At 29.7% G+C, this 26,658-nt stretch overlaps 4 protein-coding genes across 4 annotated transcripts; 1 reads left to right on the top strand and 3 right to left on the bottom strand.

Moving 5' to 3' along the window:
- Nucleotides 1-6,650: 6,650 nt before the first annotated feature.
- RpL35A (ribosomal protein L35A) lies at nt 6,651-8,320 on the bottom strand. Its single transcript, XM_065499199.1, has 4 exons — nt 8,226-8,320; nt 7,644-7,862; nt 7,340-7,567; nt 6,651-6,761 (listed from the first exon to the last, which is right to left on the bottom strand). The coding sequence occupies exons 2-4, from the start codon at nt 7,854-7,856 to the stop codon at nt 6,738-6,740; spliced, it is 465 nt and encodes a 154-aa protein (XP_065355271.1). The 5' UTR covers nt 7,857-7,862; nt 8,226-8,320; the 3' UTR covers nt 6,651-6,737.
- A 1,311-nt stretch (nt 8,321-9,631) lies between these two features.
- Nucleotides 9,632-11,387, top strand: bocks (bocksbeutel). The gene has a single exon (XM_065499198.1). It carries the CDS (start codon nt 9,830-9,832, stop codon nt 11,081-11,083), a length of 1,254 nt encoding a protein of 417 aa, XP_065355270.1. The 5' UTR covers nt 9,632-9,829; the 3' UTR covers nt 11,084-11,387.
- A 582-nt stretch (nt 11,388-11,969) lies between these two features.
- P58IPK (dnaJ homolog subfamily C member P58IPK) lies at nt 11,970-16,081 on the bottom strand. The gene is made up of 4 exons (XM_065499197.1): nt 15,528-16,081; nt 15,202-15,315; nt 14,930-15,129; nt 11,970-13,788 (listed from the first exon to the last, which is right to left on the bottom strand). Exons 1-4 carry the CDS (start codon nt 15,619-15,621, stop codon nt 12,700-12,702), a joined length of 1,497 nt encoding a protein of 498 aa, XP_065355269.1. The 5' UTR covers nt 15,622-16,081; the 3' UTR covers nt 11,970-12,699.
- Nucleotides 16,082-18,507: 2,426 nt separating this feature from the next.
- Nucleotides 18,508-24,532, bottom strand: LOC135949325 (oocyte zinc finger protein XlCOF6). The gene is made up of 8 exons (XM_065498848.1): nt 24,401-24,532; nt 21,990-22,353; nt 20,802-21,752; nt 20,582-20,668; nt 19,153-19,462; nt 18,930-19,090; nt 18,724-18,873; nt 18,508-18,660 (listed from the first exon to the last, which is right to left on the bottom strand). Exons 1-8 carry the CDS (start codon nt 24,530-24,532, stop codon nt 18,542-18,544), a joined length of 2,274 nt encoding a protein of 757 aa, XP_065354920.1. The 3' UTR covers nt 18,508-18,541.
- Nucleotides 24,533-26,658: the final 2,126 nt, after the last annotated feature.

Raw genomic sequence — 26,658 nt, 5'->3', positions numbered from 1 at the left:
AATATTTAAAATCGGGTTAAAAAATATTTTTTCCGATTTTGACCCTTACTACGGTTTTATATACGTCATTGCAAAGGTCTTTGAAATATCTATCATTAGATATCCATATTGTCTATATCATTGGTAGGCAAAAGATGCATTTAATTTGTGTGCTTTTTTCGGTAAAAAATAAAATACGCTCTATTGCGCTCATTCGGGTTGTTTGACGAAAATCATCGTAACCTGAACAATATGAACGCCTACCATGGGTCATATTAATGACATAGTAATCCAGATATAGGTCAAAAATAGGTAAAAAATCGAGGTAGTCCTGGTTTTTTCATCATATCTCAGCCATTTGTGGACCGATTTTGATGATTTTAAATAGCAAACTTCTCGAAAGCATGTCTCGAAAATTTGGATCCGTAAGATATCTGGGGTCTTCAGAAATTGATTTCAACAGACAGACGGACATGGCTTAATCGATTCCGCTATATATAAGGATCCAGAATATATATACTTTATAGGGTCGGAAATGAAATATGTAGAAATTACAAACGGAATGACAAACATACAGTGGTTGACAAAATAATGAAAACTTTTAATATTTCATTGTGGCCTAAAATCTGAAATAATTTTTTAAAAAATTTTAACATTTTTACTTTTATTAACTTAATTTAACAACAAACAAAGAACATAATTAAATTCTAAAAAAGAGAAAACAAAATTAAAAGATTGCTTTATTACGGCATTGACAAAACAATAGAAACTTAGGTATTATTTTAACAAATATGGTCTAAACTTTGCAATAACTCAATATTTTATTGGGTATCCCTTATTTTTTATAACTGCTACACATCGACGCTGCATTGAACCAATTAAAGGGTTAATGGTCTCCTTTGAAATATTTTGTCATTCCCTTATAACCGCCTCCGATAAATCTTCCTTATTGGTGTAATTTTGGGTCCTTATTTTACGATCTACAATTTCCCATATATTTTCTATGGGATCGAGATCTGGCGATTGGGTAGGCCACTTCAAAACTCGTACCTCATTGGATTGTAACCACTCGGTTACAACCCTAGAGGTGTGTTTCGGGTCGTTGTCGTGTTGGAATCTCTTTAAACTAGGGGCATATTTTCCTCAGCGTATGTAAACATAACATCGTTTAATATGGTTCTGTATCCTGTCATGGTATCTTTTATAATATGAATTGGGCCCATACATTGCCCTGAAAAACATCCCCATACCATAATATTGCCACCTGCCAAACTTTACAGTCTTATTTGTGTACTTTGGATCTAATATTTTTCCCCTTGGTCGTCTTACAAATGTTCTCCCATCACTGCCTCTTAAATTGTATTTGGATTCGTCGGAAAAGAGGACAGTATTCCATTTCTGTATCGACCAGTTTAAATGATCCCTGGCAAATTGTAGAGGAGCAGAACGGTTCTTTTTAGAAATGAGTGGTTTTTTCACAGGACGATAGCAAGCAAGACCAGCCTCATTTACACTTCGACTAACTGTTCGGATACTTATTTCTAATTTTAGGTTATTAACAACCTCTCGAGGAGTTATTTTTGGGAATTTCTTGAACTCTCTCGCTATTAAATTATCTTGACTAGGAGTAGTCTTACGAGGTCTTCCACCTAAATGTTGAGTTTTTACAGAACCGGTCTCACGAAATTTCTTTATAATTTTTGAAACTGCTGATTTATTTATGGAATATTTGTCACAGATACTTTTTTGTTTTAAACCAGCTTTAAAATCGTTAATTATTTTATTTTTTAAGTCTTCACAAATCTTAACTTTAGCCATTTTCGTTAACATTGAAAAAAAGCAATTATGCGAAAAAATTTCAAAAAGAAAATGTGAAAAATTACCAGAATTTTAAAATAAAATAACTGTAAACAGGATGCTTTTTACATCGTTCTTTTAAATATTATTTTCGTTTTACACTTCTTTCTTGCAGAAGTTTAAAAGTTTCCATTGTTTTGTCAGTAGCGAAGAAATAGTGAATATTTTTAATTTTGTTTCTTTTTTTCAGAATATAATTAATTATGTTGTTTGTTTTCTAGTTAATTTATATAAATAAAACTATACAAGTAAAACCCTTAAAAAAATTTTATTTTAAAAAAATATTTTAAATTTTGGGCTGCATATGGAATATTTGGAAAAGTTTCCATTGTTTTGTTAACCACTGTATTCCCGGAATGACAAATTTAGCTTGAAGGTGGAGGGTATAACAAAACTAGTTGGTTTCCTTTTTATTGGCATGATCATGGCAAAATATTTTTAACCATATAAGTTTGTATATATGTATGTATAATGTTGTTCTAAACCGCCAACTACCACAAGAAATAACAACAAGAATTGAAATTAAAACAACAACAACACACAAAAAATTATAAAAAAAATATAATCAATTGAGTAGTCGAGTAGGACCTACTAACCATCATCCAAAGACCGAATCATTTGAAAGGGTGTGTGAGTTTTCACAAACCAAAAAATGTTCTTTTGAAGATAAACCAGAGATGTAAGAAAAGAAAATGAACGAAATAATGAAAAGCTAAAAAAAAGGGCCAATAATAATAACAATAATAACAACACGATAAAGAATGTAAAACGTTAAAACATCTTATAAACAAGATCAAAAGCGGCATAAGAAACATTTTTCAAATGTACAAGTTTACAAACCAAACCAAACAAAACACAACAGCAGCCAAACAATTTCAGGCTAGAACCACAAGCAGCCGAGCACAGGATAAAGTAATTTTCTCAAATGATTATAAGGAGGAAGAACATAAACACAGACACAGTGAGCCACAACTTTAACAATCACTGGTGGTAGTATTTAACACAGGATGACGAAGATGATGATGATGACGACGATGATATTGGTAATAGTTGTGCTGGTTCTTATTGGCAGTGGTTGGCAGACATGCAGGAAACCTAACAAGTATCATGTATGGCAGTTTATCGTTGCAAAAGAATGAGAAAAACTACAAACAAAAAACAACAAACTTGTTTGATTGTGGGAAAAATATGACTAACAAATGTTTGATATTGTTTTTTTTTTCTTTTTCATTATTATTATTGTTAGTGCTTGGCTGGTTGTTAGTCTTATAAGAATTTACCTTTCAAATCATATATGGTTTATTATTATTATGTATTGTAATAATGAACAACAAAACTAAAAAACACACACAAAATATGAAAAAAAAACTAAACTAAACTTTGAGAGGAAGGAAGAAGCGGTTGAAAAACAAAAAACTTATAATTATAACACAAACTGAACAGCAAAAGTTTATCGGTTTTACAGAAGTTGTTAATGGCCGGTAGAAACATCAACAGCACAGAAATTGGTAAGGCGTTTCTAACTCATTTAAGGAATTATATAGAATTTTTAAAAAATAATAGCTTTACATAGTTACAAGCCGGAAAATAGTTACCCACGGCTAAAAAAAAGCCAAGACTCTTCATTGACTGCCCTGGTTGGTACCTACATGGGAAAATGATGTATGTCTAGTCGACTTCAAAGGCTACACAAATTATTTAAATGTAATAATGCAGCTTACCTTTTAAATAATTTATGTATATTGAGAATAATTTAATGATAATTGTTACAAACACTTTTTTAAAACTTTAATTTTTCACTGTATTGCTGAATAATTTATTTGTTTTTCTTTTTTATGGCGCTTTTTAACTGTATCTAACTCAAGTTGCCAACTATTGTTTTTTCTGTGCAGCTCATTGTGCCACAGTATTGCCAGAGCTAAATAAGTACATCTAATTATGCAATATAAACTGCTTAATTTTGAACAAATACAGTCAATTTTAACAAATGTTTAATAAAACTTTTAATTTGTTTTTAAAAAGTTTTGATATCTATTGTTTATTTATGTTATTAATGATAGTACTATCTGTTGCCAACTTCCGTTTAGTATTAGTATTGCCAAAGCCAACCAATAACAACCTGGCACCCATATAGTGCAAAACTGTCACAACTCAAAATGTACAAACTTGAAATAACAGCTAAACAAGTTATATGACATACTTTGATACAAGGTGGAGTACCAAATTCAATTAGGATTTTTGCTTAAGTCCATGAAACAGATGTTAACTTTGAGAGTTCCAACTATATTTATCTTCCTGTCTATACCTGATAAATTTGTATCATGATAAACTTTAAAATGGTTATCAAGATAAAATATTTAGTCCCCATTTATTTGTATTATTGCTTCGTTATGACAAAATTGTTAGTTCTTTTGCTCAGACAACTTTGTCTTGACAACAAACGTCATTAATTGTTGTAAAAAAATTTGTCAAGTATAGACAGGGGATATGGCACAGCCTTTCACAAATTTCGTTCGGAATGGTTTGAATTCCGTAGTTATTTTTCCAATCGATTTAGTTTTAATTTATTCCAATTTCATTTGATTTTGTTAATTCCCAAAATATTTAATAATTCCGTTTTACGTATTTTAGTTTGACAACGTTTTGTATATTAAAGCAAGAGTAAAGTTTTTGGTTAACAAATTCATATAAAAATGTTCGATTTTGTTCGACAAAATACGGAATTAAATCCACATACATATGCTTTACATCCTATGGGACTATAAAAGTATTACGTTTTGCAAGCCATTTTTATAAAAAAATCCTTATACATGAAAATTCGAAAATGTTTTATTTCGAATCAAACTAAACAAAATGTCAATATATCTTAACTTTTCATTTCTTTCATACATTCATACATACATAAATTTAATAAATCGAAGAGCATTTAACCAGAAAACGGTCAACAAGTCTTGTCTTTGGTTTACAAGACATCAACCAAAAACAAGATAAAATGTTCCTAAACATGTTATGTAAGTTGTTGGACTCAATAAATTAATAGTTTGAATGTCTTCAAAAAGAAATTGCTTTTATTATTAAGAAGTAAAACCGTATCAGCATATTTACTAATCAAATTCAGAATTATGCCTTTAAAATTATTGGGAGTATAACTTAAAAATTAGGGATTTTTTCAGCTTTTATTTTTAATCATTTGTACAATATAAATTTATTTAAAGTATTGGCCATTGTTAGCTATGACCTTTTCCCAGGTTTCTGGAAATATTTTTTATTCCAGAGAGCTTTCTGATCGAACGAAACAAATAGTAGACGGACGTGGCAAGGTCTGAATTATAAAGCGGGTGAGGCAAAACATTGCAACTATTTTTCTCTAAATAGTTTTTAACAGGTATTAGGGCGTTTTTCGGCCAATGCTCGCTTCAAACGAATCAGTTGACCCATTTTGTCCCACCAAATACAGAGCTTTGCCTTAGCGCCATGGATATTTATTTGGCTTTAGAAACGATTCGACTGGTTGGCCAGGCTTCACATACGATCTCTTCAGCTTCGGGTTATTGTAATGACTCAATTTTTAATCACAATTAATGATTCGATGAAAAATTATTTTCTTTTATAGCGTTGAAGCAGCATTTCAGACATACAAGGTCTCTCATCTACAATTCGTATGGTATTCAATTTCAATCTTCATGGAGTAATGCCTCCAATTCTTGGTCTTCAAACATTGTTTGGCTGACCTAGGCGATCTTTTTCTTCCATGTCAAAATCACCACTCTGAACTATAATGTTCAATAACTAATTCAAAAATGACATATAAGTTATTAAAACCAAAAACCTCGTTTAAAAGATACGTCATCATATATTCATTCATAAAGGATTTAATTCATAATAGAGTTCATTAAACATTTGAACGATTGATTTTTTGTTAATTCAAATCCAATAAAAAATTAATTAAAGTAAGGTTCTTCATTCCGTTAAATGCATTTACAAAATGAATTGAAAAAAATGTTACTAAGCCTTTTTGTTACATTCAATACATTTTTAAAGCTATTTTGCAATAAAGAACATTTAAATGAATAAGGAATTAATTCTATAAAAAATCAATTCTCAAAGGAATGTATTCAATACATTTAAAATACAAAGCTATTAAGTCTATGAATTAATTTATAATCAATAATATATTATATATATAATATATTGATTTCGAGAATGGAATTAGAAATTAATTCTTAAAAAACTTTGATTTGAACAAAGTGTGTGACTGATTTTTAACAGTAATAAATTCTTAACGTTGCCAACTTTCTTATAGCTACAGCATTGCCAGAGTGAAGTAAAAACTTACAGTAAAGTATATGGATATTGGGTCATCTATCCATAAAAAAAAATAGCCAAATTAAATAAAAACATTGACATTTACTATCATCTAATTACAGCAATGTAATCATACTGAGAGTCCCTTTACTTATAAATTAATTTTGATGCACTAAAGTCGTTCAACGTTAAAACAATTTATTGGATGAGATACACTAATTTATTTCGGGTATTGTTTTAGTTTTGTTAACCCAATGGACAGGTAGTTTTTATGGAAAGTCATGAAATTAGGAATGGTCTGTCATCAAAGCCGTGGGGAACATTTGAAGAATATTTTATTCCTTAATCGGAATCAGAACTATCTCTAAAAATACGTTTTTATTTTATAACGAAAAAGGGCATTCTTAATGAGACACTTATTATTTGTTTTTCTAAATTATTAATCCTTTAGTTTTGGTACAGCTATGTAAAACCTTTGAATATATAAATAAATAACATTTTGTGGAAAATTATGGGATTTAAATTTGTTGTTTTATTAGTTTAAAAAAAGAGTTGGTTTTTCTTTACATTTAGGTCAAAATAAGTTCTAAAACAACTTAAATTCTGGATGGGTACAACATCTGCAATGAGAAAAAGAAAGATAACAAATTAGTAAATAGACAAAAATAATAAAAATAAAGAGATTCTATATAAAAAATCAACATTCCTTATAGAACTTTCTTAACATTCGAAAATTTTATTTTTTTAATAAAAATTCTTTTTTTTAAAAAAAAAATGATCTCAAAATTATGTAAACATTTTATGTTGACATTAAGAAAAACGTGCTAATTTTTTTTTTTTTAAAAAAAGTAAACAGAATGGTACACTCTATAATAGTTATGTTAAGTTATGTTTATGTTATCAGCAGGTCGATCAGCTGTTCAAATTCAAATTTATAAAACAAAACACTTTAACCATGTGGATGGATTTTTAGAGAAATTAAAAATTTCAAAATTTTTTGGGAATAATTTCGATTTCCAGGAAATAATGACATTTTCCTGGCACACATAATTGAAGGATTTCGACAGATTCTGGGTTTCTGCAGAAATCTGATAACAACACTTAACACATGTAAAATTATCACTTTTATCATTAATCTCTAGATTATAACCAAATTTGGACAAATCCATCACCATTATTGTATTGAAATAATACTTACAATGCGAATACGGTGACCCATGGCGTGACCAGGTAAATTTCTGTTGAAACGGGCACGTACACAACCGCTGTTGCCATGCAAACGGGTTACCTTACCCCAAACGGCGCGGACGCGGGTCTTGCGATCAGGATGTTGTGGTACACACTTCTTGGTTTCAGCTTTGTACACATAAACACAACGTTTGCCAATGTAGAATTTACCGTGTTCCTTTCTGCGGGCACCTTCAATCTAAAACAAACAGAAAATCCATAAAATTAGCATATTTTTTAGGAAAAATTTTACAATTTTATTATTGATTATTTACCTTCAAGATAGCTTGGTTTTCGTGTTGATTTCTCAAACCACGCTTGTAGCCAGTGAAGACAGCCTTGGCAAACAAACGTCCGTGACGCTTGTATTTGGCAGCAGATTTAACATCAGCAGCCTTTTCGGTTTTGGTGGCTTTAACGGCTTTGGTGGCCTTAGCCTTGGGTGCCTTGGCGGGAGCAGCAGCAGGGGCAGCTTGTGTGTCAGCCATAGTTAACTATATAGGCCCAATGTTTAAAAAAGGAAAACAAAAACAATTAATATATAATTCCTTAAACGGCTTACTAGTAAGCAAGAATATATAATATTCAATATGGAATCGGATTTTATCACTAATATGTAAACATTGCTTTAATTTTATAACTCGTATTTTTCATTCAATACATATTCTATTATTCCAAAAAAAATTTAACATCTTTAAACATCTTGCACATTTGTATTTATAAACACTTAATAATATTTAATTACAATAGTTGGTAGCGTAAATTAAGTTTTGCATTATTAATTTAGTTATATTTAAAGCATTATTTAGCATATTTTTATTATTTTTTATAGAAATTCACAAAAATCGCGTACGTACCGGAAACTTGACAAATGGCGAAAGAGAGAAGGCATGACAGAAATGTCATTTCATGAATTTGACAACAAACTTACGATTGGCAGCGCCACCAAGTGTGAGAAATTTGAGGGTTAAATAAAACAGAGATGTCTAGATAGAAAAGAAAAACAACTAGTTGCATTTGTAGGAATTTGTTGACTTCTATGAAAATTTCTGTGATTTTCTTTTTTCCTATTATGGTGAATTATTTAAATTAATTGTTTTATTAAAAAAAATGCGCTATACTTTGTTTTTACTGAAAGAAATCTTAATAAATAACAACAAACATAAACATTTAAAAAAAATTTAAATTTTTCTTATTGGATTCTTTATTCTAATTAAATATTCGATAATCTTGTTAGAAATAGAAGTATTTCTGAATTATTTTTGTACCACAATCTATACGTTTAGAAATTTCAGTTAGAAATTGATTTTGGTTGATGTTAACTTTCAAATTTGTAGTCCTTTTTTTATAGCTTTTACCATGACATGTACTAGATATAAGCAAATTTATACATACAAATTAACTTTTAGAAGCTTCCTCATTACGGATTGAACAGAAAATTCTTAAATCTGTCATAAATACTTTCTAATGAAATAATCATGGAATCGGATCAAACCCGATTTTGAGCAAAAATAGTAAGAATTTACTTCATTGATTTAAATTCTTAATATTTATAATTTCAACAAAACCGAAAACGCTATACATATATTATTCTAACGCTAAACCAAATATCATATAACACCTTTCTCCTAAGTGTTCACGTAGCAATATTTATTGCCGAATTTGTCAAATTTGATTGAGTCCATAAAACTTGTAATGTGTAGACCGCAATTCCCATATGTGGCAATTTATTGCGCAATTATTGTTCTATTGATTGCTTAAGCAATTATTGCTAATCCTAGGTCTTCACGTAGCAATATTTACTGCCGCAGTTATTAAATTTAATTGCATCCATATATTTGCAATGATTGCTATACGGATTGCTTGAGCAATAATCTGTCAGTTCTGTTGTCATTAATGTAAAATTTCTTCTTTCTTAAAGCTATCACCAATCGATGTGCTGTTGTTCTGCCGAAGTTTTGCTTTGTGGTTGAAAATTTTCAATCACTTGTGATTTTGTGCTTGCACAGCTTCATTAACAAGTCGAATACGAACATATCGCACTCACAAATCACCCAATTTAATACACAAAAAGTTTTATTAAAATAATTGAAAAAGCAAATTTTTTTAATAATGAGGAATGTACTGATTACCTAGTGTAAGACCAACCCATTACATTTTCTTCCATAAGGCATCACTATTTCTAAACGTTTATTACTCATTCGTCATACAACTCTGTGTTTATTCGCTTACATTTTTTTCGCTTATAATGAATTCGCCTCGCTTTTTTTGTTGCCAAAATTTTTGAAATTCATTCCAGTTTCTTGCATCGCAAAACGTACAAAACCAGAATTTCTCATAGAAAAATAAGAATTGTGTGACGTTATTTTATGTTCTAAAAGTGTTTGTGTAATAATTGATTTATAACTTTTAAAGTTTAACTACAAATAGAAAACGAAATAAACAATTAAAAAAAATAACAATGGCGGCATTAGAAGCACTCAACAACAAAGAATTAAGACAAAAATGCATTGAATATGGCATGCCCAATGTGCCAGTTACCGATTCGAGTCGTAAAATTCTTATCAGACGCCTAGAGGCGGCAATGTCGGGCAAGCCAGTAGCTACGACGCCTGCCAAGTCGAATCGTCGAGAGACAATGCATGTTTCAAAGCCATCAGAAGTGGCGTCATCACCCAAAATAACTATTAATAACAATAATGCGACAAAAACAGCCACAGCTGCAAGTAATCGACCTTCTCGACGCACCATAGCAGTGCCCGAAAGGCATGTAGCCACCACAACCACGGTTAGCGAACCGGAATATTCGGATGTTTCACCGGATCGGGTAGAGCCCGAGCCAATTAGAGTTAAAACTAAGACACCAGAAAAGCCTCCAACATTATACCCCAAATTACCGGCTAAAGAGCCCTCTCCTAAGCCTCAGCATTTGAGCAAAACTGGTGTTGTTACAACTTCTTACATGCAGGAGACCACCCCAATTAATAAGACTTATGCAGCCCCAGATGAAATTGATTTGGTGGAGGACTTTGTGGTCGCAGCGGAGCCTGTTAAAAAAGCCATGAGCAATCCTCCCAAATTTAGTTATGTACCCGTTTCAGAACCCAAGGTCACCACCACTGCTCCACTAACTGCAAGTCTCAGTTCCAGTACACGTTACAGTTCTTTGGACTCGTATAACTACAAGAAACCAAACTATTTGTCGTCAACTAATGTACGCAAAAGTTATATACCACCTTCTACCAACTACAGCAAACCCTCAATGACCACACAATACGCTCAGTCTTATGATGCTGAAATAGAAGATGATGAGGAGGACGAAGACTATGAAGATGACGAGGAAGATGTGGTTTTGGTGGAGGAATCACCCATTAAGGATGCGGAAACACCTTTTCTTAGCCAATTTGCTCGTAATTTGGAAACTCTCAAGGCCACTCCAATACGCCATTCGGTGGGTCCCACTAAAATCACACCACCCAAACCAACAACTCTACGCAATCGTGATAATGTTTATTCGAGACGCACCATAGGCACCCCATCCAGCAACATTAATCCCAGACGTACCATTAAGTCTGCCCAAAATGCTGAGAATTCTGAATTCCGGCAATTTATTTTGGCCTTGGAGGAGAAATATCATTTGAAACATTCTTTAATCTTAATCTCTATATTTATAATGGCCGTTTTCATTTATGTTTTCTTTATACAAAGTGTTTAAACAGTAATAATATTGTAAGATTGATTTGTGTCGTTTTTTTTGTGAACTTTAAATCTAAGTATTTGTTTAATCTCATATTTTACAAGTTATTTTTTCCCCATTCAATTTGAAATTTTGGTTTAATTTATTGCTAATTTGTTTTTTGTCGCTTTGTATTGTAAGTTTCTTTATGTATTTTATAAAAATCAACTAAAATGTATGCGTTTTAATTACTTTCTTACTTACTGATGTTAAAATGTTATAAAAATAATAAGAATTTCAAAATTAATTTAAATAAAAAGAAAAACTTAACTAAAAAATTAAAGGAATTCGAGTTTCAATCAACAAAAAACAGGCTTAATAAAAAAATTAATTTTGAAAAAAAAAATTTCCATAAAAACTAAAATTTCAAAAAAAAACCTTTCACTAAATTTTTTCAAAAAAGTATTTTTTAAAAATTTTAAAAAAATCACAAAAAAAAACTTCAAAATTTAAAAAAATTTCACAAAAAAACTTTCAAAATTTAAAAAAATCACAAAACTTTCAAAATTTTCATAAAATTGTTCATAAAAATTAATTTTCGATAATAATTTTATCAATAAATAATTTATACAAAGAAGTGTTACAACAGATTTTTCAGCTAAACTTGTTCAAAAAGCTTCTAAACAAAACATATCTAAAAATAATCTATTCAATAAAGCTTACCATAAAGCTTTTACAATTATGCCTTCACAAAGAAAAGGACCCATTTTTTTTTACAACAAATGTCTAAACAAATCCCTTAAAATTTGTTTTCCTATTTTCAGAATAATTTAATTAAGCTCGTCTAATTTACAATAACATTTTTAAATATGAATGAAATAATTAAAGCTTTCTATATAAAAAAGGTCACATATTTTAAAACCACTTTATACGTTTTAATATTTTCAGTTCTTTTATTATTCTTTTTTTTTGTGTTAATAATGTTGCCAATTTAACTTATCAAAAAGTCTTTTTGAATTTAATTTTGTTACTTTTGTTTTACTAATATTAATTCATGGTACAAAATTAAGAAAAGAGGGGCGTAATTCTTGTTAATTATCCAAATAAAAAAAAATCGTATTAAAATTAGTTACCAGCAAAACCTTTTTTTCTTTTTGTATTAATAAATTAGTTTTTTTTTATATATTTTTATTAAAAATAACCTACTATTTACAAAAACAGAAACAAACAAATTACAAGACTGCAGAGGAACAATAAACTAAAAGGAAAATTGGTGTTATGATGGCAAATTTAAGTTTTAAAGAGAAAAATAAGAAAATAATATTTAAACAGCAAGAGGGCATTAGGAAAAATAAAGATTAAACTACAACTATACACGGTTTTGTTTTTTTTTTATAAAAAAAGTAAGAATAAAGCGAAAATTGTTCCAAGTTGTAATAAATGCATTTCATTTTTCATTTGTTAAAAGGTTTATCATTAAACTATCAAGAGTTTCTTTTTTTAGTTTTGTTTTAAGGGAAGGAAAGGAAAAAAAAAGTAAACAAGTTCATATGTATTTTACCTACATGACTATAATGAAAATTAACTTAAATTTTAAACAAACTTGACTAAAACATTAAGCTTAAGATGCCTTTAATTATTTCTGCAAGTTTATGTTAGTTGAAATGGAACTTAAACTGGAACGGTGACCCGTGATGGAAGTTCTGGAAGGGACTACCGCCACGGAAACCATGTCCACCCTGTTGACCCTCCGGATCCAAAGGATCCTGGCCACTGTCGAATTGTCTGCGTTTTTCGGGATCTGTCAGCACTTCTTTGGCGGCGGCAATATCTATGAATTTCTTTTCGGCTATTTTCTTCTCATCATCATGGAAGTTGTCGGGATGCCATTTTTGTGCAGCCCTACGATAGGCTTTCACAATTTCCTGTTTGCTGGCATTGCGCTTCACACCCAAGATCTTATAGTAGTCCCGTCGTTCGGCTTGTTTTTGCAGTCTTTTAGCTTTCTCCATGCCCTCCTTGGCTCTTTGGAGATTCTCATCAAGACCCAAGGCCTCTTGGAAGTCATGTATGGCATCGTCATACATTTCGGAGCCAAGGTATGCCTCGGCACGATCACAGTAAATTTGAGCATCACGCATTATCTCCAAAGCATCCTTGCAGTGGCCCAATGATTTGGCATATTGTTCGTCGCGCATATAGCACGTACACAACAAACGTTTGGCCTCGAATATCACCATGGTTTCCTTCTTCTCATGTTTCAACGCTGATTCAGCGGACGTTATACAGTCTTGGAATTGCTTCTCATCACGTGCCGTCTCAGCACCCGACAAACCCTTTTCCACTTTCCTCAACTTCTTGTAGAAGGGGAAACAGTCTTTGTGCTCGGGATCAAATTTCAAACACTCTCGAATTTCTTTCAGAGCACTGGTAGCATGACCGATTTTATACAACAACATAGCCAGATGGTAGTAGCCCTCTGTACTGTCCTGTGATAATTTGTTGACGGATCTTAAATCCGATATGGCTGCTAAGAGATCATTGATTTCAATATAGGCATCAGCACGTGCCTGACGGAATGTCACAGACCATGGTGAAATCTCGAGAAGTTGTGAGAGCATTTGTATGGCATTACGATGATCACCACGATCGATGAGTTCTTGTACAATTTCCCATTGCTCTTCGGCGGGTCCAATGCGAGAGTAGCTGTCATGGGCAATGTCGTTGTAGGGCTCTTGCTCAAGCTGCAAGTGGTTAGAAAAGAAAATTAAGGGAAATTTTTTAAAATTTCTTGGAGAAAAAAAAAATTAAATTCTTAACGAAAAAATTATCGAATAACTTCAAAAATAAAATGTTCCGAAATAAAATCGATAAATTTTAGAAAAAATTTGTATACAAATTTTCGATTTACATAGATACATATTCAAAACATAATTATTGAGAAAAATTAAAGAAAAAATATTGAATAATGGTCAATAAATCTAGAAATTTTTTTTTAAACATTCTTATTGAAAAAATAAAAATTCAAATCTTTAAAAGATTTCAAATTTTCGATTAAAAACTTTTGAAAATTTTTAAATAAGTTCGAAAAACTCTTTTATAATTTTTGAAAAATTAATTTTTATAATTTATGAAAAATTAATTTTTATAATTTATGAAAAAATAAATTTTTATAATTTTCGAAAAAAAAAATTTAATTTTTTTTTAAAAAATTTAAAAAAAAAATTTGAGTTTCAAAAAATTTTGCATAAATGTTGAAAACGAAATTTCGGTGAAATTTTTTAATTATTTTAAAAAATTAAAATAAATTTATTTTTATTAAAAAGTAATTTTTAAAATTTTCATTGAAAAAAATTCTATACATACTTCTAATAAAAAATGTGAACTTATTTTAAATGAATTTTAATTTTGAAAACAAAATTTAAAAGAAAAAAATCTATCAATTTGAAACAAAATTTTAAATTGTTTAACAAAATGTTTGATCAGCTTCGAAAACGTATATTTTTGTTTAATTTAGGGGAAAATTATAAATATTTCTGGGTTTTTGTTCATATGTCAGCCATTTGTGGGACGATTTTCTCGATTGTAATTAGCACCCGAACAAGGACTATATCCGATGTGAATGTATCAATCATGTTTGTAAGATATCGCCTCAATTGTCGCAAATGAAAAATGTGGAAATTGCAAACTTATATGCCTTACCACTCATGGTGAAGGGTATACAAATATTTACTCTGTCCCCTTAAATAAATTTTACTTCAATTAAATAAATTTTACTTCAATGCATTATAAAACATTTGCAATTATTGATAAAGATTTTGCCACTCCCTACCGCACTTAATATTTAGACAATGAAAAATAAAAGAATATACAAATTTAACTCACCACAACAGCAAAATCTTCTGCAGCCAGATGATATTCCCCGGTCTTCATATAAACTGTGCCACGCTGCAAACGAGCAGCTGTGAAATCAGGTTTCAATTCCAAAACCCGACTAAAGTCCTGTATAGCAAAACGGGTCTTGCCCAAAGCCAAATACACAGTACCGCGTTTGAACAAAGTCAAATAGTTGGTGGGATCACCCTCTGTAAATAAACAAAATATTTAATAAAATATTCCACAACACAATTGGAAGGCTGCTGGTTATACAAACTTACCCACAGCTGCATGGTAGTGTGTTAAAGCATCACTTAATTGATTGTGTGCTAAGAACTGTTTACCCAATTCTAAATGGTTTTCAATATCAGCAGAATTTGGAACTGACTCGGCACCTAATATAGAAAAAGAACAACAATAACAAAACATAGAAATGTAAATAAAGTTTTCTTATTAATTAATAAAACAAGTGTTAATTAAACAAAGACAAATACGTGCATTACTTCAAATTAATAATAAGGTTCAAGGTCATGTTAGTATTTTCTATACATTATTACTTAAATTAAACATTTCTTTATTATTTTTGTTTTTTAAACAGATCACTGACCTTCTAAAAATAGTTCCAATATTAGCAATAGCAAACATGCTGTCAATTTCTTTTCGCCCCCCAGGAGCATTAATTCCGGTAATGACACCACCATATTGGTTTTCTCCACTAATGGCAGCTGTTTTTTATAAACAATTTAACATTAATATAAACCCTTTATAATTATTGTTAAATTCTAGAAATTCCGTTTATAAATCACAAATTTTCTGGTGCAATTGATAGCGTGGCAGGGCAGCTAGAAAAACTTTAACTTTCTATTACTTTTTTATCACTGTTTTTTTTTTTTGTTGGTATTCCCTGTTCTAATTTTTCCGCAAAATTGTTTACAAAATTTTGTTTTTTATTGTTGCTAGTATTAGGATTCTTTGTTTTTATTCTGTTGTTGGGTAATGTGGTTTCTGGTTTTTGTCTTTTTTGTAATTTAACTTATGTGCACTCTTGGATAAATTAATTAATAATGCATTGAAAAGTTTTTATTGCCGAAAATAGTTTGCTTTTTGGGATTTCCTCATTTTCTTATTTTTCAAAACACTGACGTGTGTTCTATCATTTGCTATCACCTTTTATTCTACAGAGTTGTATTCAGTATGTGGTTTTTTCTGATTGGTCAGTTAATTTTGGTAGAAGCAGAACAACAACTGACAGTTGGTGGTAATTTCAATGCAGGGTTGCATGTGTGGAACCGTTATTTTGAGGGGATGTGTTTAGTAGGCATAGGCTCTAAAATGTAATAATACTATAATATTTACTATTCTTTTTCCAATTCAAGCGAACATTAGAGTAATTTAAAAGGCTTGTAAGCATAAAAAGTTTATAATTAGCAAGACAAATAAATCAATCATTAACATTATGAATTCTCATGCTTCTTCCCTGCAGCCAAAGTTTTTAGTATAGAATTTAATGGAGAAACCTAAGTTTGGTTTATTATTTTAGCACGAACAACCAAAAATATAAATGCTTTAAATTCAATTTTAATTAATTGTAAATTGTGTGATTTGTCGTTTTTGTGTTGGAAAAATAATCTTATTTTTGATAACATTAGTTTGATATTTGGAAAAATTATTTTTTATTTTAAGGGAAACGAACCTTAAACAAATAATAAGATTGAATTTCATAAAAAAACTGTTTAATCTAAATAGTTTAAATAATTTGTTAAATGATTTCAGTTAAAACAATTTATCTTTTAAAATACGACAAAATTCAATATAATCACCAAATTTTCAACATAACCTAAAAATGTTTTTTTAAAAACCCAACTAATAGGATTAAATTAAATTATTAATTATTTTAGTATAAAAATATAAATTATTTTAGTATAAAAATTTGATTTTTTCTTTTAAATAAGAAAAAATTAAATTTCAAACATAACCTTAAAATTATTTGCTTATTTTATGACAAATTCTATAAAATTTTGTTGGATTAAAGAGTATAAAGAAATCATTGAATGTTTTAAGTTTAAAACTGGAATATTCCCTTTAAAATAAAAACAATTTCAACATAACCTTAACATTTTCCACATAACCTTAAAAATATTTTTTGAGTTTTAAACAATTCGCCCAAAATAAAATATTTTTAATAGTTTAAAGAAATGTTTAGGTTTAAAAAAAGGAGCTTTTCTTTTGAAAAAATCCAAAAAATCAACATAATCTCAAAATGTTCTATATAACCTCAAACGTATCTTTTTAAAAATCCAACTAATTCCATAAAAATCAGTATTATGCAATAGTTTTAAAATTAAATTATTAACTAAATTAGTCTTAACAATTGGGCATTTCTTTTTAAAATATGACAAATTCAACATAATGACAAAATTTTCAGCATAACCTCAAAAATATTTTTTTTTTAAATCCAACTAATTCTATAAATAACACAAGTATTTTATAGCTTAAAGAAATTATTTTAAGATTTAAGTTAAATAACTTCAAAAAAACTTAATCAAACAGACATAATAAAAAAATGTTCAATATAACCTCAAAAATATATTTTTTATAAACCAATTAATTATATTAAAACAGAAGTATTTTGTAGTTTAAAGAAATAATTTAATGATTTTAAACTTAAAAATGCAAGTTTTCCCAAAAAATATGAAAAAATTGCTCAAAAATATATTTTTTTTATTTATTATTATTCAAAAAAGGGGCCATCTTTTTACCTTTAACCCTAAACCATGTTATAAATCAAACATTTATAGTAAATTTATTAATTAAATTTCTTTATTTATTAATAGTTGGAAAGATTCAACGTAATATTGAGCTTTAAATTGTAGTGTTTATTTTTAAAAAAATATTAAAGTTAAAAAATTTAATAACAATAGTTTCTTACTTAAAGACTGAAAATGATATAATAGTAGTATTCTTACATCTGTAAATATAACATAATAAAGTAATTAAAATACTTTTAGGATTTACATTTTTCTAAAAAACTATATAAAAATTTTCCGTAGGAAATATGATTAATTTTAATAAAAATTGTAATAAATATTTTAACAATAAATAATATATAAAATAAATAAAGCTTTTATACTTAATATTTTTCAGTTAAATTAAAATGGAATTACTACATATATGATTATTTTTCTCTAATAAATGGACAAAATTTAAAGGCCTTTAATTTAAATGTGTTTCTACTTAGGTTTTGTTTAGTTTTGATAAAATGATGTTTGGCTTAAAAGCCTTGGGCTTTTATAATAAATCTCTAAACTTTTAATTTAAAACATTTCAAAATAAATGCATTTTTCTTAAACAAATATACTTTTTTTTGGTATTTGAGCGTTCATTGTTTATCATCTTAAATTAAATTTGGTTTAAATACTTTGTGTGTTTTATTAATCTAAGGTTTAAAATAAAACTACTGGTCAATAGTGCTGTTTAAACTTAAATTAGTTTTTTGTTTCAACAAAGTATTATTGTATTATTTGTGCAATTTGTCAAATGTGTATTTTTGTAAAGTAAACTTGATTTCTTTCGTTTCTTTTTTTTTTGTAAAATATTGTCCTAAAATTGTAAAATTTATTGCTAAGTAATCACAATATTGACCAAATCGTCCAATGGCAGCTCAATGTTAGTTTTGTTTTTATTAGGATTTAAATTTGTAGCAGCCACCTCTTCCTCATCGTGCATTTTTTTCATATGCCCTACAGAGAGAGAGAGAGAGAGAAAAATTATATTCTTAATTCTTTTTAAAACAATCTACTTACATTTAAACTTAATATGTGTCACAAAACTTTCACTGCACAAATCACATTTGTAATAAGTTTTTCCACTGTGTATGCGTTCATGCAGACGCAATGACTTTTCGAAGAGATATGATCTTCCACAGGTGGTGCAAGTAAAGTTCTTCTCTAAAACTATATTTAAACCCATAAAAAATAATTCAAATAAGTAAAGAACTCAAAATAAATACCTTCATGACTTCGGCGATGCTGGGTCAACACATATTTCAAAGCAAATCCCTTGCCACAAACATCACAGATATTGGGTTTCTCGGAGGAATGTGTTTTCAAATGCCACTTCATGTCTTGCGAACGTTTAAAGCGTTTAGGACATTGGGGACAGGCATGAGGTCTAAAAAATTAACAAAAAAACACTTAAATTCTATGCTATATAATCGATTGCTACTCAATTACCTTCCCTCCGTGGAGTGCACCGCCATATGTCTTTCTAAAGCCGATTTCATATTAAATCTTTTATCACATTTTTCACATTGAAATATTCCCGTAAAGCTTTTTGGTTTCTTATTCATTATTACCCGTTTATTGTTGGCTATTTTAACGGCTCCTTTATTTTCCTTGTGATCTTCCAACATGTGATCTTTTAGTACCAGCTCATTGTCGTAACGTTTATGACACAGCATACATTCGGTCTTTTCGATCAACGTTAGATTATCCAAATGATACTCGAGCATGTGTAAACGTTTTTCAAAGTATGAGGTGAAAACTGTAAAAGAATTAAGGAAACTCAGTCGTTATAATAGGAGACATGTTTGTATGGTAAACTTCCTAGCATGTGAGAGAGTTTTTGTCTATAAATCATCTCAGCATGTTGGAGAGTTTACTCAGCATGCGTGTGTCTCAGAATCTGACAACATTTTTATAGAGAAAATTTCTCAGCATCTAAATACATTTTTAAGGGGAAAATTTTTCAACATCTGAGAACATTCTCCTTATGAAAATATCTCTCATCAGAGAACATTCTCCTTATGAAAATTTCTCAGGATCTGAGCACATTTTCCTTTAGAAAATTTCCCCGAATCTGAGACCTTTTTATAGAGAAAAGTTTTCAGCATCTCAATACATTTTCAAGGAGAAAATTTCTCATCATCTATGAACATTTTCCTATAAAAAATTTCTCAACATCTGAGAACATTCTCCTTAAGAAAATATCTCTCATCAGAGAGAACATTTTTCTTTAGAAAATTTCTCAGGATCTGAAAACATTTTTCTATAGAAAATTTCTCAGGATATGAGAACATTTTTCTATAGAAATTTTCTCAGGATATGAGAACATTTTCCTATAGAAAATTTCTCATGATATGAGAACATTTTTCTATAGAAAATATCTCATCATCTCTGAACATTTTTCTATAGAAATTTTCCCAACATCTGAGAACATTCTCCTTTAGAAAATATCTCTCATCAGAGAACATTCTGCTTTTGAAAATTTCTCATAATTTGAGAACATTTTTCTTTTGAAAATTTCTTAGGATCTGAAAAAAATTTCCTATAGAAAATTTCTCAGGATATAAGAACATTTCTCAGCATCTGAGAACATTTTCCTTTAGAAAATTTTTCATCAATTGAGTACATTTTTCTCTAGAAAATTTCTCCGAATCTGACAACATTTTCCCATTAAAATTTTCTCCGAATCTGAGAACATTCTCCTTTTGAAAATTTCTCAGGATATGAGAACCTTTGCCTATAGAAAATTTCATAACATCTGGGAACATTCTCCTTTAGGAAATATATCTCATCAGAGAACATTCTCCTTTTGAAAATATCTCAGCATCTGAGAATAATTTAGTCCAGAAAATCTCTCAGTTTATATCAAAAACCTTACCTTCTGTACATCTGGCACATTTATAAGGTTTTTCACCACCATGCTGACGGTAAATATGCCATCTAAGAGTTTTCAAATGAAAAAAGTCTTAAGAAGAATATAAATTATTAAATTGTTACATTAAAACCCTCAAAAATGTTTGCTAAAATATTGAAAATAATTAAACTAGCCAAACCTTTAACTATTTTCATTATTTTTTATTCCCTCTCCTCAAACTTACTTTTACCACAAAACGAACAAACCTCCTGACTACGAAATCCCGTATGAGTCTCCTCATGACCTTTCAAATGCCGCTGATTGATAAACAAACGATCACAGTAGCTGCACTTTAACTGTTCCTCTGGATTGTGCCATTTCATGTGATAGTTTAGACTTTTGCTTGAACAAAAACTCTTGCCGCACAGGGTACAATCGAAATCCGTACCACTGTGATACTTTTCAACATGATTCTTCAAATTGAATTTATCGGCATATTTTTTACCACACGTCTCACACTCGTACACCTTTTGACTGTGTTCGTCCTTTAAATGTGTTGTCCTAGAAGCAGCATCCATAAACATTTGCTTGCAATAGGGACAATTGTAGGGTTGCTCCGAGCTGTGCCATTTGGTAATGTGGGCCAATAGCTCTTGCTGGGTGAGAAAATTTTCGGCTGCACTATTCTTCCATTTGTAGCAGTATTTACATTCAAATGATATTGTTAAATGATCGTCTAAATGATCATCTTCATTGTCGCTAAAATGGGACATGGTGATATGTGTAGTTGGTATGTTTTCCTCATTTTGCTCCAAGTCGTAATCAAACTCCTCATGCGGCTCTTCTTCATCGGTGATTTCTTCTATGATGTCTAGTTCTTCGATAAGTTCTTCTATAAGATCATTTTCATCTAAATCGTTGGTATCTTCTGGTAGTGTTGTGTTTACGTTATTATTTAAAGTAGTGAGATTACTGGTGGAGGCATCTTCATCATTTGTATTATTGCTGTTATTTTTGTTGTTATTGGTGTTATTATTAATATCATCTTCTTCATCTACTAAAATGTGATTAAAATGTGTTTTATTTTCGTTTGCTAAAACGGCAGTGTCTGGTAATTTGGTTATGGCTCTAAATGAAACCTCGGTGTTGTTATTAGGATTTAGATTTAAAATTTCACTAAAATTGTTGATATTTTCTAAAAAAAAATAAAATAATAAATCGTACACTTTATTAAAGAAAAATCACAAGTGTTTTATATCCATAAACATCTACATATATTTAAGTTCACTGACCTAACTCAACAATAAAGCAATACAAATAATAATGAAAAACAAAAGGACTCTTAATTTTAATGTTTGTTGTTTTGTTTTCCTTTCGTATTGCGCTGTTTTCCTTTTGATTTATTTCTATTATTTGTATTACTCATACTCACCATTGTTTGTATTATTGTTGTTGCTGTTGCTGCTGCTACTATTATTACTGTTTGTGCTCTTTTCTGCTTTTGTCTCTAATGTGTGCTCAATTGACTTTAAATGTTGTACCACTTCTGCTGCTGTCGCTGCTACTGCTGCTTGTGTTGTTGCAATTTTTACCCCACTTAATAGATCGTTATCCTGTTCATTAGCAAAACCCTCGAAAACTTCATCATCCTGTATACTTTGTGTATCGATTTTATCGAATATATTGCTTAATATGGTTTGTGCCTCCAGGCATTGCAGACGAAATGAGGAGACTGTGCAAAATTTCGAAAAACAATCGGTGCAAATTTTTTGTGGCAAACCGTCGTTACATGAAATCTATGGTAAAGAGAAGTGTGTGAGAAGGATGGTAGGAGGGGGTGGAATATTAAATACAATTGAATTGTAAATAAAACAGTTATTTTTAGTAGAGCAGTGTTGTTAATACTTTATGGGTTAGTGACTTTAGTAGTGATTGTAAATGATGTTTAATACAATCTAAATTAAAGTATTATCAATTCGCGGATTTGTTTTGAAAATTTATAGACTTCCTATTGAAAACGTATTAATTTTTCATCTACATACAACCAGCAATCAACGATATACATTCAGGTCTCGTTTTATGTGATAGATGCGTTCCAAAAAAAAAAACTCATAAAATGAATTCGCATAAAACGATACTCTAGCTTCATATAAAATCTGAATCACTAAATAATTGTCTGCATCGTTTTGGAATTGGTTCAACGTCGCTTTCATCACTAGAATTCAACCTTGCGAATTGACCAAATACATTATTATATTCATTCTTATTTGTAGATGCACTGTCTTTCAGCTAGAAATTCTGTCAATTATCTTACCTTTTTATACCCTTCACCATCGTGAGAAGGATATATATAAGTTTGTCATTCCGTTTGTAATTTCCACAATATAATTTTCCGACCCTATAAAGTATATATATCCTTATAAATAGCGGAGTCCATTAAGCCATGTCCGTCTGTCTGTTGAAATCAATTTTCTGAAGACCCCAGATATCTTTGGGATCCAAATCTTCAATGATTCTGTCAGACATGCTTTCGTGATTCTGTCAGACATGCTTTCAACAAAATCGGTCCACAAATAGCTGAGATATGAGGAAAAAACCAGGACAACCTCGATTTTTGACCTATGTCTGGATTACTAAGTAATTAATATAGACAATATGGATATCTAATAATAGATATTTCAAAGACCTTTGCAACGACGTATATAAAACCATAGTAAGTTGGACCTACAATGGGTCAAAATCGGAAACAAATATTTTTTAACAAGAATTATTTTTTCATTAAAAAAAAAATTTAAAAAACAAAAAAATTTTTTTTTTAATTTTTAATCGGAACAAATATTTTATATTTATACCCGAATTTTTTTTCACCAAAAAAAAAAAATTTTAAAAACAAATTTTTTTTTTTAAATTTTAAATTTAATAAAAAAATATAAAAATTTTAAAATAACAAACAATTCGAAAATTTTTTTTTCCAAAAAATTAAAAAAAACTACTTTGGGGAAAAAATAAATTTTGTTTACCTAAACAAAATCGGTCCACAAATAGCTGAGATATGAGGAAAAAACCAGGACAACCTCGATTTTTGACCTATATCTGGATTACTAATTCATTAATATAGACAATATGGATATCTAATGATAGATATTTCATAGACCTTTGCATCGACGTATATACCCTAGTAAGTAGGACCTATAATGGGTCAAAATAGGAAACAAATATTAGTTAACCCGAATTTTTTTTCACAAAAAAAAAAATTTAAAAAACCAAAAAAAAATTTTTAAATTTTTTAAACAAAAATTTAAATTGAAAAAAAAAAATAACAATTCTAAACAAATATGTTTACAAAAAATGAAAAAAACAACTTTGGGGAAAAAAATTAATTTTGTTTACCTAAAAATATTTAAAATTTGTATTTTGAATTATACTTCAAGGTGAAGGGTATATAAGATTCGGCACAGCCGAATATAGCTCTCTTACTTGTTTTCGTTCACATCTCGCGCCTCATTGCCTTTATAAAGGCAATCAGGCCGTCCCTTTTCAGCTGCCTTAATTGTTTAACGTCGTCTAATTGTACCGCGTAACAGTTTTTTAAGGGTTTGCATTTGGCCACATGCAATAATTTTTTGGTTTTCATAACCTAATATTTTAATAAATGGTTTAAGCGTTCCAGCTTCCTATATGAAGATATAGGTCGACTGAGAACTTGAATCGACGTGGAATAACCTGACAATTTGAGAGTTTATAATCCGCCAACAAAATTTAATGTAAAAAAAAATAATATTGACAACACTGTTATATGCAAATTTGAAATTATCTATTCCTAAATTGATTTAAACAAATTACCTTTATTTTCCAAGTATTTAATTCTAAATGTATGCGTTCCGTTTCCAGTTGCCAACGAGGAGCATTAAATAAATCAAACCATTGGGTTTCATTATCAAAATCACATTTGGCACAAGTACGACAAGTTTCCATAATTATGTATTGGATTTTATTGTAAATAAATGTGATTTATTAAATTCAAACACGCACACACACACTTTCTAAAAGGAATTTTCCAAAACTTTACACTTTTTTCTACTTTTTTCTTATTTTTTTCTTGTTTAATAGAAAGAAAGTCCTGTTTGCCTATATTTTTAGCATCTCTTAGGGGTTTTCTCTTATTAGGCTCCAATTGGCAACTGATGTAACTGGCACCTCCTTGTTAATAAAAAAGTCCTTGTTCACTTGTTTGTTTCACAATATTTTTTGTGTATTTCTCCAAACTTTTGTCCTGTTTTTTTTTTTGGTTGGTATTTGTAAAAAATTGTTTGCAAGCTGCAAAGTAACATCAAATTTTCAACTTTGTTTTTTTATTATTTATTTAATACATTTTTTCCTCATTATCCTTTTTGCACAGACACTCACACTCAAAACACTGGCACATTTACTCGTCCTGCATGTATAATAGAGTAGTTGTAGCACAGATTTTTCAGCTTGAAAGCCTCGGTCAAACTAATTTGCTTTGGTGTAGTTTTTAATGGATTTAGTTCAAAATTTAGTTGAGTTCTGTTCTTGCCATGTTGTGTGTGAATGTGTGTATGTATGTCTCTGGGTGTGCAAAGAGTGCGAAATTTTCATGTTCACATACATCCTGCGGGAGCAGCTAAAGAAACAAACCCCCCATGTTTCTGGCTGTGAGTGGAATGGGTGGTGGTTGGATACATACACTTTCTCATTTACACTTGCTCGTTTGGCACACAAAATACGAACGTGAAGGTTTACGAATACAAAAACAAAGCTTTTTATACACTTAACAGACGACCTTCATAATATTTTCAGTTTTCCCTACATTTTCATAAACCAACAACAACAGCAACAACAACACCGACGACCGAGTAGTTGTAGTTTCGTTTCAAGTCAAATGGAATACAAGTGTTTTGCTTGTTGCAGTTGTTATTGTTGTTGCATGTTATTGCATGCTGTGTTTGTTGTTGTACAATTAGAGAGGGTTAAAAACCTGGCCACTTTTCTTCTTCTTCTATTTCATTTCTTTTTTTTCTACGAGTATTTTTATTATTTTCATGTAACACACTTTATTATTTATTTGTGACTATTGTGTGTCGTTTGGCAAAATCTCAGCTGGGTTTCTTACGCCTGTCAAAGTTTTATTTGTTTTTGTTGTGATTTCAACAGGAAAAAGGAGCAGCTTTATTTTTTTTTTGTTTACATTTTCATGTTGTTGTTTTTTTGTTTCACTGTTAGAATTTTTGATTTTGCGCAGTCCCTTAGCTCATGATTATGTAGCACAAATTAAAAGAATAACAACAACAACGTTAAATGAAAAAAAAATGCGCCAATTATTTTATTTATTTACATTAAAAATTCTTAATCATAATGTCATCATAAGTTGTTGACATAATAGATTTTAATTTTGTTGGCTTGTGTTACAGCAATACAAGTGAAGGCATTTTTCGAGTGCATTTTTGAACAGTGGTTTGGGTGTTGGAATTTTTTAGAATTAGTTGTACAAAAATGTTGTACTCGACAGCCAAAACGGTCTCCTAACACAAATATGCAGACATTTTAAACTCGTCAGTCAGTTTTCGAGATATTTACACTATAAACGTGTTTTCCATTTCAGGAACGTGGAGTTTAATTGAAAATTTTAAAAAGTATTTATGGTTTTATAATCTAAGGAAAAGGAAGTAGAGCTGCTAAATGAGTAATTTTTTTTTTAAATATGGGCATTTCCATTTTGGCGTGACGTTACATTTGTAAAAAATTTAAAAAAATTAATGATAAAGACAAATTTGTAAAAAGTTTTTTTTACTTTTGCGAAGTAATTAAGTACCTCTATATTCAGTAAAAATATTACAACAATTGACCATAAGGATTAGTAAAAATATGCGATGGCGTTACGTTACCAAAAACAGAAGTGCGGTTTGAGTTGCATTATAAAATTGCATAACTCTGCGAATTGGGCAAGACTTTTTGTATAAAACCTCTAGTAGTAGGATTTGGAATGATATACATTTATTTTCCAAATTATAAAATTTAAAAACCGTTCCTCGTTTTTTATATTTATTAGCTTTAGTATCTGGCGTTACGTTACTTAAATT

This window comes from Calliphora vicina, chromosome 1 (genome assembly GCF_958450345.1).
Source record: "Calliphora vicina chromosome 1, idCalVici1.1, whole genome shotgun sequence".
NCBI lineage: Eukaryota > Metazoa > Arthropoda > Insecta > Diptera > Calliphoridae > Calliphora > Calliphora vicina.
Note: the sequence above shows the minus strand (reverse complement) of the source record. Positions and strands in the feature narration are given on the sequence as shown.

Coding starts and splice junctions, on each gene's coding strand:
- LOC135949325 (XM_065498848.1), bottom strand. CDS start 24,532: ATGGAAACTTGTCGTACTTGTGCCAAATGTGATTTTGATAATGAAACC. Junction 22,354..24,400: donor TAAATACTTGGAAAATAAAG/GTAATTTGTTTA, acceptor TCTTTACCATAG/ATTTCATGTAACGACGGTTT. Junction 18,874..18,929: donor GCATCGCCGAAGTCATGAAG/GTATTTATTTTG, acceptor GTTTAAATATAG/TTTTAGAGAAGAACTTTACT.
- P58IPK (XM_065499197.1), bottom strand. CDS start 15,621: ATGGTGGTGTCATTACCGGAATTAATGCTCCTGGGGGGCGAAAAGAAA. Junction 15,316..15,527: donor ATTGGAACTATTTTTAGAAG/GTCAGTGATCTG, acceptor TTTCTATATTAG/GTGCCGAGTCAGTTCCAAAT. Junction 15,130..15,201: donor ACACTACCATGCAGCTGTGG/GTAAGTTTGTAT, acceptor GTTTATTTACAG/AGGGTGATCCCACCAACTAT.
- bocks (XM_065499198.1), top strand. CDS start 9,830: ATGGCGGCATTAGAAGCACTCAACAACAAAGAATTAAGACAAAAATGC.
- RpL35A (XM_065499199.1), bottom strand. CDS start 7,856: ATGGCTGACACACAAGCTGCCCCTGCTGCTGCTCCCGCCAAGGCACCC. Junction 7,568..7,643: donor AAAACCAAGCTATCTTGAAG/GTAAATAATCAA, acceptor TGTTTGTTTTAG/ATTGAAGGTGCCCGCAGAAA. Junction 6,762..7,339: donor TGGGTCACCGTATTCGCATT/GTAAGTATTATT, acceptor TTCTCATTGCAG/ATGTTGTACCCATCCAGAAT.